General features: G+C 40.8%; 1 protein-coding gene across 1 annotated transcript; it reads right to left on the bottom strand.

Moving 5' to 3' along the window:
* Nucleotides 1-6,858: 6,858 nt before the first annotated feature.
* On the bottom strand, nt 6,859-12,038 carry LOC308386567 (transgelin-like). Its single transcript, XM_080866198.1, has 5 exons — nt 11,858-12,038; nt 8,704-8,890; nt 8,438-8,609; nt 8,205-8,307; nt 6,859-8,102 (listed from the first exon to the last, which is right to left on the bottom strand). The coding sequence occupies exons 2-5, from the start codon at nt 8,881-8,883 to the stop codon at nt 7,952-7,954; spliced, it is 606 nt and encodes a 201-aa protein (XP_080722324.1). The 5' UTR covers nt 8,884-8,890; nt 11,858-12,038; the 3' UTR covers nt 6,859-7,951.
* Between the last annotated feature and the right edge of the window lie 1,549 nt (nt 12,039-13,587).

The raw sequence follows: 13,587 nt of genomic DNA, 5'->3' as shown, positions 1-13,587 counted from the left end.
TTTGTTATAGTTTTTTAAATTGTGTGGATCAGTGAAAAATGAAAATAAACACATGTACACCCTGTCTACAGACCGCTTAGTCTAAATATCCCTTTAATGTTTTTGGAACTGTAAAAGCCAGCCATGTAGACCCAGGATAAATATTGCAATTTTCCTTCTGTCAACACACTGTTTGAACGTGAACTTTGTAATCCCAGCAGGCATCAGAGGAAACACCCTGATGTAATCTGCTCCTGGTCCTTTGTGCGGTTCCTGCTCTGCTCACCTCTGCCCCAGATTTCATCTTATCTATGACCCTGTGTTTTAAAGGTTTGTAATGTTTTGCCAGGTGGAATGATTGGTGCAGCAGATGAAACACGCTGCTGGCTATCAAACCAATAGATCATCTCCCTCAGACAATAAACAGCTCACACAAACAGCCACAGAGGCTCATTTATCATGAAAGTTGTTCCCAAATTTTTACAGCAGAAGCCAAAAATTGCAGCCTAGATTTGTGTTTTCCCCACATAAATCATATTTATTCAACTTACAGCAGCCTGACTCATTATTTTCAGCTGCAGTGACTCTATAACCCAGCAGGGGGCACTGTCGCCTAGCTCAGGAAATCACTTGTGCTACACAGATATGCCTGTGACTCCATTTATTGAAACACACACACACAAAATGCAATAATTTAAAAAGTTTTGCAGTTGTATTTTTTTTTTTATGATTCCCACCCTGCAACTTAAAAAAAATCCCCACGAAGTTGTTGTGAAACAGGAATTTGTTCATTCCTTTAACCTCCTGAGAGCTGAACTCTTCCATGGCATGAATTTTTAATTTATCTTTGATATTTGGGACGTTGGGACCTGATGAATGTAAAAACAAAGAATTTCCTGATTTTTTTTTTAACCTGATTTTTGTTTCAGAGAGAAATGAGATCCACATATAAGGACATTTATTTTACATTTTGATAGAAAAGTGGCAGTATAACGTCCTCGTATCTGGATATCAGGCCTTTGTAGAGCAAAATGTATTATTTTGGTCTAGACAAGCCAAAATGTGATGTCCACATACGTGGACGCCAGGTCCTAAGAGGTTAAAAAAAAGTTGCTCTATTTCCAGTCTGAATTGGTCATATTTCACTCATGGGGTTCTGGTTCTTTCATCATACAATGTGACTTGCATTTAGTGTATGATGGGTCTCATATGTTGTTGTTGTTGTTCTGAGACCTTTGTGAAGTAAAAGGTTAAGATCATCCTGTCACATGTCACAATCAGATTATGTCGTTTCAGAGGAAATGAAATACAGAAGCTGTTATGATAAAAGCAGAAATTCAAACAACTCAAAAAAGTCCCTGTAATAAATTGTTTGTGGTTGCTTTAGCTACAGAGCAACTATTTACATCGGAAGGTCTGATTTGTTATTACCAGGAGACCTGTGTGTGTGTGTGTGTGTGTGTGTGTGTGTGTGTGTGTGTGTGTGTGTGTGTGTGTGTGTGTGTGTGTGTGTGTGTGTGTGTGTGTGTGTGTGTGCCTGCATACCTCTCCAGCAAGAGCACACCTTCGTAGAAACAAAGTCAGGTAAAACACTGATGTTGATTAGGCGATGAAGTACACAGTGAGTTTTGGCAGGTTAAGTAAGAATCAATCAATCAATGAGCTTTCAGCTCGTCCCCTTCTCCCCTCACAGCTATGTTTTCCTCTCAAAGGGATTTGAACTGCGGACTAACCTTTCAGCTCTCAGCCCTCTGCCTCAAACCACCAACAGGGGAAAACACCTGCCTCCTAATTTATGTTACACAACATCTGACCCAAATTCATTCAGTGCCACCACATGAAGAGCAAACACCACATGCAGCGATACCACAGCACCTTCCTCTGTGGTTTCTGATGCTATATTCATGCCAATGACTCGTTTACTTGTATTTCCAGGGAAGCTACGCTGGAGGTAATTTTATAAGTGATGTGACATCTTATCCTTAACCATTCATTTATAATCTAAAATTGCAGTCTCCAGCTGAGTCCCCACTGTTATTTTGCCTTTCTGCATTTGGAAAACCACAGTTGTAGTTGTATGTGGATATAAAGAGTCAATGCAACAAAATAAATGCTAACCTTGCTCTGTGAAATGCTCACGGTGTAATAAATACTCACCATATTTCTCATAAATTTCCTCTGGAGATACATAAAAAAAGTTTTTTCACTCACACTGAGCCTTCCAAAGGGCCTTTCTGCTATTTGACCAGGTTATTGAATAATCCTCCTATATTCACTTATTTTTTACAATGCACCTCTCCTTTACTGTCTGGATCCTAAAATGAATTCAGCAGGTCTTTGGTCTGGAAAGGCCTTTCACCTAAGGCGATCATTCTTTATCTGCAGCCTTTTGTGTTGTCATTTAATGACCTCACAAAGCCACACAGAGTGCAAGAAGCATATCAATATTTTTGATTTCACCTAATGTATAAAAATATATACATTATAGATATAGATAAATATGTTATTATATATATTGAAAGCTAGTCTCTCTACCTATAGTGTGTTCTAAGTTAATGTTTCTAAACCTGCGCTTGTCTCTAAAATGTGCGTCTCTTCTATTTTTTCACACAGCTCTTGCTTGTTCTCCGTTTTTGATGAGATTTATGCTCCAGCACTGTGACTTTTGAAAAGAAGGCGTCACTCGTAACCTCTCACGTCCCTTCCTGACATTGTGTACAAATCAAACTCGCCCACAAAGCGCATTAAAATTTTATCCCCTCTCATTTATGGCATGACATCTATTGCAAAAGCCATTATTATTGTCAAAATAAAAATAAATTGAATTCAAACTTTCCCCTGAATGAAATTACATATCTACAAACAATGCCTATCATAACACAACTGATCCAGTCATGGGTAAACATATAAATCAGCTGTCAACGTTTTGGTTTGTGGAAGTTTGGAACTTAAAAAAAAGTTTATATGTGTATCCAGTGTGCTAGAATTAAACTGTATAGTTGTACAGATAGTTAGGTTATCAGATTATAGTTCTCATTTTCATTGTTAGATTAGATTGAAGAGCTTAAAAATAAATGGAGTTCATTTGTGATGGCGATGGAAACACCTTAAATCAAAGGGATTGTGTGGAAACTGGGGAAGTTAGCATACTGCAGCTATCAGAGGTTCGCCACATGACTGCTGCAAATAAAATAATTCATGATAGGATATAATTACAATATGAATAGACATTTTTGAAATTAATAAAATCACTTTGTTTACCTTTGGTTTTATTTCCTTTTCGGACAAAAGAAAAAGAACTTTATGAAGGGGGAAGTTGGACATTCTGTCAATTAGTTATGTATGTAGTAGTTATGTGTTTGGTTTCAATACTTCATTAACCAACAGAGAACCTAACAGTGAGACTTAAAATGTCCCTGCATGAATTCATTCCTTTGACCCAGAAGAGTAAGTTGTGTTTATGATGTTTCTATGAGAACATCAGGGCAGTGTCGCCCATTTTTTGTTTTGTATTTTAAAAATATGATGTCAGATTTCCAGGTTTGGCCCATTCACACTATGTATCCCAGAGGAGGGGGAACTCCAGGCCTCAAGGGCCAGTGTCCTGCAGGTTTTAGATGTGTCCTTGATCCAACACAGCTGTTTAAATGGCTAAATAACCTCCTCAACATGTCCAGAGTCCTGGTAATGAACTAATGATTTGATTCAGGTGTGTTGAACCAGGGTGATATCTAAAACCTGCAGGATCAATTCTCATTCAAATACATACAACACAGCTAAGAAACAGACAAACTACTTTCTTGAACTTTCTTGAAGGAGGCCATAGCAGTTTTTGTTGGTGTTTGTGAAGAGGACTCTGTGAAACCGAGCACACAGAGCAGCCAGTAGTAGTCACTAGTCCTGCAAAAAGCATGCAATCCCTCACTGGCTTCTCACTGTTCACTTTAAACAAGCCAGAAGTCCTACTGTCATGGACTGAAGCCAGGGCTCTGAAATGGTGTGCAAAAACTTTTCCACTGCGTCAATCAGTGTCCCGCCTAACTAACTTTACTAACAGTAGCATTAGTTCTAGCCTGATAATCAGACTGAAAGGCCGTTTGAGTTACATGGATCTTCAGGTTTGGGCCAGATGACTTTCGGTCTGACTGGTTCTTGCATTGTGTCATGATATCTGTATGCAATGTTGTAACCTTCTTCTTGAGACACCGCTGAATAAATAAATGCTGAAACTTGCATAGTTAAGTGGTTCCCAAATGACCTTTTGGCGTAATGGAATCAGCCCTTTCCTGCAGCCACTGGAGCGAGGGGGGCTTTACTCCCAACCCTTATGTGTCTTATCCAGCAGCACTGCAGTGGCTGAATAAGGGGAAGGAGGTGTTACATCAGCTTCCCCTGTCACATTTTCCCAGCTGGTCCAAATATTCAAACTGGCTCAAAAAAAGTAGCTTCTCTAATCTCAAGGCGATCATAATCCGCCCTGTTATGCCCCTCCATGGCAGCAAAGTACCTTCCACTGCGGTGAGCCCAGTCACACTTTCATCAAAACCTTGATGGGAATGAAAGGCCTTCTATCAAAAAACGCTGCGCACCACTACTCTCTTTCAAATTATCTGAAGAAAAAAAAAGAAAAAAGACTGTGACTATGAGAAAAAAAAAGAGGAAGAGCTGAGTGACGTGTGTTTTTGTTTGTTTGTGGGATAATTCAAATGTAACAGATGGGTTTTTCAGGTTCACTAATTTCAGCTGCCTTTCAGCACTGCGGGTCAGGAACAATGTTTTGCCTCAAACTGCTATTTAAATCTATGTAAATAGTTACACAAGCACCTCCCTGGAAGTAAAACAGTTCAACCACTGTATTTAGCGCCACTGTTGTGGAGTGATGCTCCTCACTCAGGGATCGTTATGCATAAAAAAAAGGGAAAGTGTGTTTTTCCTGTTTTGGGTTTAGTTACACAAATCAAGTTACACCTAGTTTAAATAACTTGTTCTGGTCCCACCACCACAGAGCTTCTGCACACGTTATTCACACAGTTTAAATTTGTGAAACCTCAAGGCACCGTGTTTACCACAACTTTCTAAAACAGTTGGAAAAATAAATCACTAACTAATCATTAGTTATGTAAAAGAGAAGATAAGGTAGCAAAAGCAAGGAGTAAAAGTGTATCCATACATGTGCATGGCACTTTTTTAAGTAAACCTTGCCAGTACTGTGTTGAAAACCCCTTTTACCTTCTGAACTGCCTCAATTCTTCATGGCACAGATTCAACAAGGTTCTCACCCTACCACTGAAATGTCCCAGCAGAAATCAAGACTCATCAGACCAGCAACTTTTTCCACTTTTTCCATCTGATTGGCTAATGAGAGATAGTTACGTAAATGAGCAGCTGAGCAGGTGTACCTGGAAAAGATGCCGGGGAGTGTAGATATTCAGTCAATAAAGGAGCTTAGCAGAGATGAAAAATCACAACAAAAGTTGCCTCAAGGCGCTTTATATTGTACAGTAGATACAGAGAAAAGCCCAACAATCACATGACCCCCTATGAACAAGCACTTTGGCGACAGTGGGAAGGAAAAACGCCCTTTTAACAGGAAGAAACCTCCAGCAGAACCAGGCTCAGGGAGGGGCGGGGCCATCTGCTGCGACCGGTTGGGGTGAGAGAAGGAAAACAGGAGAGGTCTATTAACACACAGTGAGTGAGAAATATACAGTAGATTATCTGTCATGTGTTGCAATGACCAAAAAAGAAAAAACTTGCTTGTTATATCAGTGGATGTGCAAATAAACTTGGATACATGTTGTGAGACTCAAGAGTTCATTGGTGCTGATTTGGCACTAACACTCCACGCGTGTCTGCTAGTGTTGAAATAAATATTAGTTTTGAAATCATAAACACATCTTGACTCTTATAACAGTCTGGGCTTTGGCAGAGATAACAGCTGCTGTCACGCTGACGCTAATGGGCCACAGCTTATCAACAGCAGAGTGGGCTCTATTAGTAGTATTAAGTTGCTTGCTATCTTCAAAGTCATCAATTTTCTCAGACTAATGCTTTTATTGTGAAAATAAGTCACTATAAAAACACAAGTACATGTTGCGCTTTGATGGATAACCTACAGTGTTGTTGTCTTTGCTCCACACTGGTTCCACCTCCATTTACATTATACTAATTTACCCCCTTTGTGTCAGCACCTACGCAGTTTCCTGCTAAGAAGGAAGAGGAAAAGGAAGTCTCTTTTTAACCCTCCTCCTGCAATGATTCGTCCTTTTTTGGAAATGCTCTCTACTATCTGAAATCCTCCTCTGTCATGACCTGTACTCCTTCTGACCCAAGCCACCTTAATCTCCAGACTCCATCTGGATATTTATTTTTTATTTTTTAAAGCTGCGCTTTTTCCTCTTTTTTCATCAAAGCATCTTCTTTTACTGTTTTCTCTCTACTGCTGCTCTTTTCCATCTCTGGCTGTTTCTGAGTCATTTCATTCTGAACAGCTTAAGCTGGACCAAAGCAAGAACACAGTATAAACAAAACCCTGGCAGCGATAACGATAGTCTCTCACTGGCTTCTCTTATTCCATCAAAGTAGGCAAAGTCCAACATTATTTATTACTCCCTTACATTATTTTCTTCACCTTTGCCTTTGGCAGCCTTAGCTGACCTCTCTTTAAAGTACAGCTCAGCTTTACGGCACACAAACATACGTGTCGCCCTGACTACCTGCAGAAACTGATGTTTTTATTATCTGTTGCTAGGCACATAGGTTGCAGTTTACCAGCTACCAGTTATCAAGAGTCATGATAGCGACGGTGACATCATTGAGTGTGAACAGGACACACTTCCTTAGGCCATAGATTCATTACAAAAGAGGCTTCTTCAAAAGTTAAATCAAACTTTATTTCAAAGAGGCGGTCCAACATTTTGATTGACTCACGGCATCTAACAATAGATTATGTAATAGAACAGTAAAAACACACACAAGTGTCGTTTATACCTTTTTCAAACCAGGCAGTTTATTTTCTAAAGTTAATTAAACTTGGCTGTATTACTGGATGCGTTTGTTATAACCTACTAACATTACTGTAAACCACAGCAAACTGTACGTGTCTTACCTTTCGTTAAGTTTTTACTTCATTCCAGTACAAATTGAATCAGCTGCAACTTGGTACCTGCTTAAGGTTGTAATCTGTGAAGCTGTAACACTAAGTACCCAGAAAAGCTGCAATAAGACACAATAAAATATCTGTGTCTTACTGCAGCTGTTGTGGGGAAAATACTCAGAACAATCCTCGGAGGTGTATTTAAGTACATCCTGACGTCCATGAATTGACGGCTATGTCATCAGAAGGACAGAAAGAATAAAGTCAACAAAGACAGTGTACACTAAATAATGAACATTATCATTAAATTAAAGACTTCATGACAGAGTCTTACATCTTTGGTGTCCTTGAATGCGCGCGCTGCTAGAGTTTTGAGAAGAGGCATTGACTGCAATAATGCAGATGTTACAGGAAAGAATAAAGCAAACAGAACATTGAAAGTGGGGGATTTCTGGGGATTTCTTCTCTCACGCAGGTTTCAAGTCCCTGCAAGCAGATTTTCTTTGTTGTAATGAAATGGTCTGAAGCTCCCTGTCTGTGCAAGGTAAGAAATCAAACATGTCTAACATTGTGGTCTCCAGTAATGATTTTAAGGTAATGAGTTTAAACATGCAAAGCAACTGTTTTTGATTCTGTAACAAAAAAAATTATTTACAATGAGTCAAACAAAAGAAACATTGTTAAATGTTTGATTTCTACTGTTAAAGATCTACATGTGCACTTGTTCTCGTTGGTCCCTATTTTGGTCCCGTTAAAATCTGAAAAACAGTCAGGTCACATTTTTCCTCATATCCAAGGTAAGAGTCAAAGTCTCTTCCTCCTTGCTCACTGGCCTTCCAGAGGGCAGAAGGAGGGCGGTTTAAGAACTGCTCCGGTTCAGGGGTTGTTGATGATCTGCCTGGGGCGTCCGTAGCCTGTCATGCCAGCTTGAGATGCTCCTTTATTTGTGCCCATTTGCAGGCCGATGACACTTTGGCCTTCTTTCAGCTGTTCCTCCGAGAAATCTCTCCTGTTCTCCTGGGCTTTTCTGCACACACACAAACAGACGTCAGTCAGTGCTCAAACCTCCTTTGCGTTTCATCTTTCCTCAGAGGCTAGCATATTTACAGGACAAGGAGGAAAAGCTTACTTATGGAACCAGCTGGGGTCTCCTTTGTAATTCCCATCACCCTTTGTGACAGCCACACTTCCCAGAGCCATCAGGGTCCTCTGGACAGCAGCCAGATCTTTGCCTGCAGACATGCAACATCCTCACATCAACAGAGCCCACGGAAATACAAGGAGGAGAACCTGTACTGTATTTTCCCTCTTGAGTCTCAATTGTTACAGTAAAGAAAAGCTCTGGTTGGTTGGTTATCTTACCCTCAAAGAGGTCTACAGTCTGAAAGATGTCAGTTTTGGTGACTCCGTAACTTTCAGCTGCTCTGAGGAACATGGAGATTTGCTCCATCTGCTTGAATGCCATGCCAGAGCTCTTGATGGTCTTGATTGGCTTGTTGGCTCCATACAGGCTGTTGATGAGCTCACACAGCACCTAGACACACACGGAGTCCTCTCAATACACTGCACATAAAGTGAATTACAATGCTTTATAAGGACATTTACACTTCTGCAAAACTAGAACTCACACATCCATCCTTGAGCCAGTTTTGGAAGCCTGTCTTGTTGGGCTGGGGCCGACCGACTCCAGATCCACACTGGGCAACGATCCACTCCACCAGCCTTTCCTCCAGTTCTGGATCGTATTTCTTATCAATCTTACTCTGAACCTCACGGGTCAGACCATAGGAGGGACCTCTGTTTGCCATTGTAATCCTAATGGAAGGGAAAGTCAATGTTAGATAGGCTGGTAGCTCAGCAAACTCCACTCCCTGGCAGCATTCTAATATCTGATAGATTTAATAGTGTTCACATACCGATGCCTGCCCCGCTCACACCCACAGATGCAATCAATCCAGTGAATGTGTTTCCACTGAATGTTCTGTTATTTATGAGGAGCTGTTACTTTGAAACTTTTAGATTGAGGAGACTTTCTAAAAGTGAGCATCTTTTTGTTGGTCGTCACTTTCACACCTCAATAGGCTCATTTATCATTTGAAGTTAGTGCGCTCTTCATCTGTCTCAAATCTCTGCTATGTATGAAACAAATAAGAATATTTGCCATACTGTCAGGGTTAGATGGATTAGAAAAGAAGCCGATGACAACCTGAAGACAGGAGCGTGAGCAGGGTACTAACCATGCAATGCACACAATAATCTGAGTTTTCCATTATCCAGGCCGCAGCAGTGCAGCTATTTAGCAAATACATTTCTGACAATGGAAATTAAAGTGTTTAATGACTTGAGGAATTCCAACTTTGTTGTACTCTGAAAGTAATTATGGTTGGTTTATCTGACATATTAATGCACAAAGAACTTCCTGTTGGCCTCAGCCAAACCACCCTACTCCCTCCATCCTGTTTGCACATTCAGCTGTCATTTCCTTCCTGACTAAGGTAGCTGTGTATATACAGGAATCTAAACATAACAACATAGTGTTGCTCACTATGGAAACGGTCTGTAAGAAAAAAACAGAAAGAAATACTATCGCAATACACAATTTGCTTTTACAGATCCAAATCGAGTCGCACAACGGCACAACAACTTTGGAATTTTCCACGAATCCACATAACAGATGGGGATGATTATAGCTCGTTCTCCCCTTTTTTCTCCATTTACTGTGCTAATTTACTGTGATAATATCTGCACATTTAACATCTAAGGTAAGCAGGTGCTCTGCAAATATCAGGATCCAGAATCACATCTGACTCGTAAAAAATTGGAGGATCTATTTTTAATTCTGCAGACTTTAATATACACTTAGAATTATATAGATAGATATTGCTCCAGGACATACAGGCACACCTTTAGCCAAACAGAGGATTAGTGTTACGCAATATGTGTAGAAAGTTTGACAGTTTATCATTGTGTCCACAGCTCCACGCTGGAGCTGCTATAGACACACACACACATTGTTCTCTGTTCATTGTCTGAGGTTGCAGTGGTTATGTGGTCATGCGGAGGATAAGTGTCTTCCTGTCTCCAGAGTTATTCCAAAAGTTGTTTGTTAACAGCGGCAAGAGCGAGGAAAATACTCAGCCATCCAAACTCCTAAGTAGCCTGTTTCTCAATCAGACGACTTCCATCTGTGTGGTGTCCGGACATGCCCGTTACATCAAGCAGCTGCAAACATCAGGACCTGAATGTCTTGCAAGGAATGACGAAATCAGAGAAGGCGCTCTTTCAGATTAACCCCATGTTGAGCGTGAAATCTGATGTATGAGTGGCCAATGTCGCTGTAACTCGCAGCAGCATTTCCAGGGATGATTGTCCACCTAATTGTAAAACTGCAACTAGAAGTGTGTGCGCAGGTGTTTATGGAAGCGTGACTTAGAAGCTCACATAGAGCTGTGCACTTAAAAACATAACTGGGAGTGGTCAAGTGGGAACATCTTGTAATCATAAAGTCACATCTACTCCCTCCCATCTCACAATCTCACCCCACAGTGGGCTACTACCACAAAATGATTTGAAGCTTAAACAGCCACTCAGCTGAAATTGTACGTAACACCTCTAAATGACCAAATCATACTTACAACTTGTGTAAGATGAATAACTGAACACTTCCTGATCATTATCATACCTAATTAGTGCATGTCTTATAGTGTGTGTGTGTGTGTGTGTTTTTCTAATCAGAGAGGAGAACACTGCAGATTAATCATTTAAACTGCATGATCATAGAATCCACTAAATCTAGTATTTGAAGCCTTCATTCTCCCAGACGTCTTACTGTACACCATCGTTTTATTAATCCTCTGCTTCAGTTTGACACAGTGGGACTTTTTAATGCCTGTTTTGTGTAGTTTAAACTAGAAACTGTTAGAAATCTGAGTAAGACACCGTTAAGTTACTCAGATGTCGCTCCATATGTGACCGAGTTACTCATCATCAGTCATTTGTCTCACTCCACCCTCCAAACTGTTAAACAATCATATTCTAGTAACTTGCAGACATCTGTTACAAGAGGCTTGCACAGCTTTCATAAAATTGCACCATCAGCTCATGTTGAAATCCTTACTATGTGAACACGGTGGATCCAGACCGAGATTATTTCTTCATGCTCTTGCCTTCCTTCATCTTGCACAGTCCCCACTGTTGTATTTCCACCTCATGACAAAAGATAGCAGTCACCACCTAACGTCAGTTTCTCAAACTATAAAACTTTATCAAGGCCCATAAATCTAACAAAAAATGTGGCAGCAGCAAGCTGCCAGTTGCCACTTTCTGAACCAACAACCTGGTGTTCAAAACATACCCTGAAGAGGAAAATTATATACTATTAGGCAGTAGCGATGAGAGGTTTGTCAGAGGCTGAACCTGTTAACATTTCCTGGAATTGTTAGGTCTCACATGCCGTGAGCACGAGGTGCGTGTTCAGAGGAGAAGCCAGACAAAACAAAATGGGATTTTATAACAGAAGAATGCACAGGCTCACGCAGAATCCACATAGGAATGGCTAAATATTAACTCAGTGTATTGCCTCGGCCTGTGTATGACCAAACGCAAGCAAGGGGGAAGGAGACAGAGAGCAAGGGTGGAGAGCATGAGAAGCAGTATCATATTTTTCATATTTTCTGCACCAGAATCAGCCACAAGATCCATAAAGAAGCAGAAAAATGTCTGCTGATGAGAATAAAAAAAAGCAAAAAAACTGAGAGGAAAATAAGAGGAGCCTTTACTTACTTTGTGTAGTAGCTTTCTGGTGAATGCAGGTGGGGTTGGTCTGGCGCTGCTGTGTGTCTGCTCTTCTTCTTCCTCTACAACACAGTGCAGAGTGCACAGTACAGAAGTGGCAGGATTAAGCGAAGCAAACACCCCTGAAGTGTTACACTTCAGTAGAAAGAGGGAGCAAGAGAGAGCTACGCCTTTCAGGTCCTCTTATTTCACTCTTATGACCCGCCCCTACGCTCTTTCTCCTTTTCCCCCCTCAAATTGTAATTCCTTATTTAGGAGACGGGCGGGAAGGGAAAAACAAGACATGTGACTTCAGAGTTTGGTGTGGTCACTGAAAAGAATTCTCTGAATTTCACCCTTTACCACTGAAGAACAAGATGGGATTAGGAGGACAGAAGGGAGGCAGGGATGATTAAATCCTCGAGTGGAGCCTGACAGAGCATGGGAAAGGCAGTTCCAGTAATTAGAGAGCAGGGGAGCGCACATACGAGAGTTTTTAGTGCCTTAAATCAAACTGCTGCTCACTGTGGTCTTTCAAATCAGGCCGAAACTGAAAGAGACAGCAAGCAGATGTCAAATGTAAATCCCCCTTCCTCTCTGTCAGGGTTTTATTTCAGTCACAGTGTCTTTTCTTATAGCTGAAACTTGCTCTTGGCTTTGCACACACTTTCAACAGATACAACGCACAGTTTATAGAGGGGGACACTCCCTCTGAGGCATCTCAGCCTTGTCAGCCACTGTCCATAGAAGCAAGTCAGGACCTGCAGAGTTCTCATGAAATGACTGTTTGAAGCTATCACTGTCTGAAGTCATCAATTAAACCCGCTCATCATGAGTGTAGGTGTTAAAAAATGCTGGGAAGTTTTAATATAAGTGAAGGTTTGTGTCAGACAGACGTCTGATAGAACTTGAAAGGTTTGGTTGTAGTTGAACGTTTCCTCTTTTCTGCACATAAACTGTATCTGCACACACTTTCAGTAGCAGTCAGCTGTACTTCCACCGTCATAAATGTATTTTTTTTATTTGACTTTGGGTTATTTTCTTTGAACTAAACAAGTAGCACACACGAGAAAACAGAACAAAATGAGGGTTTTTTTTCTTCCCTTCCTCTTCTACATGAACCCAAAGCAAAGTTCATGTTCATGCAGATGACAGAAATCTGCGTGGGAAGATTATCCAGCAAACCTGTAAATATCAGATATACACAAACATAAGAAATTCCACACGCTGGTGAGCTCGGAACAAAAGCCAAACACACTCAGCCTTTCTCATCTTTCGGCAAAGCGGTTAAAGGCTTATCCTCCCTGGTTTTTCATCCTTCAGCCGAGAGCTGTGACGTAATCACCTGCCTTGAATTTGATGGTTCCCAGTGTCAGATCTACAGACCTTTTCTTGATTTTAAACTTTCCATCTACAAAATCCTGTTTCAATAAGAAGTGGGAGCTTTGGTTTGGTTTTTTACATCTCTATAGGCTGTTCCTGCGCAACAGCAGCATCTGGTGGCTCAGGGTGGCAGATATCAGGTGACATCATTTCACTGCTTCTCCCACTGCAGGGGTGCAAACAAGTGCAATTGCAAGTTAAAATATGTTCAAATGAGAACTAAAATGCCCTCCGTGTTTAACCTTGTGCTGAGAACACATTTGAATGTGTTTTATTTCAGGTTGGTGGACATGCCGCTGGGTGTTAATGATCATGCTGGGAGATGCTAAGCTGCTAATTGAAAAAGAGCTGACCCA

The sequence above is a fragment of the Rhamphochromis sp. 'chilingali' genome (genome assembly GCF_963969265.1).
Source record: "Rhamphochromis sp. 'chilingali' genome assembly, chromosome: 19".
Classification (NCBI taxonomy): domain Eukaryota; kingdom Metazoa; phylum Chordata; class Actinopteri; order Cichliformes; family Cichlidae; genus Rhamphochromis; species Rhamphochromis sp. 'chilingali'.
This window is presented reverse-complemented; position numbering and strand designations above follow the sequence as displayed.

Excerpts from the sequence above, each read along its gene's own strand:
- LOC308386567 (XM_080866198.1), bottom strand. The coding sequence starts at position 8,883 with ATGGCAAACAGAGGTCCCTCCTATGGTCTGACCCGTGAGGTTCAGAGT. Across the intron at positions 8,308-8,437 it reads GACTGTAGACCTCTTTGAGG|GCAAAGATCTGGCTGCTGTC; the intron begins GTAAGATAACCA and ends GCATGTCTGCAG. Across the intron at positions 8,103-8,204 it reads GACCCCAGCTGGTTCCATAA|AAAAGCCCAGGAGAACAGGA; the intron begins GTAAGCTTTTCC and ends GTGTGTGTGCAG.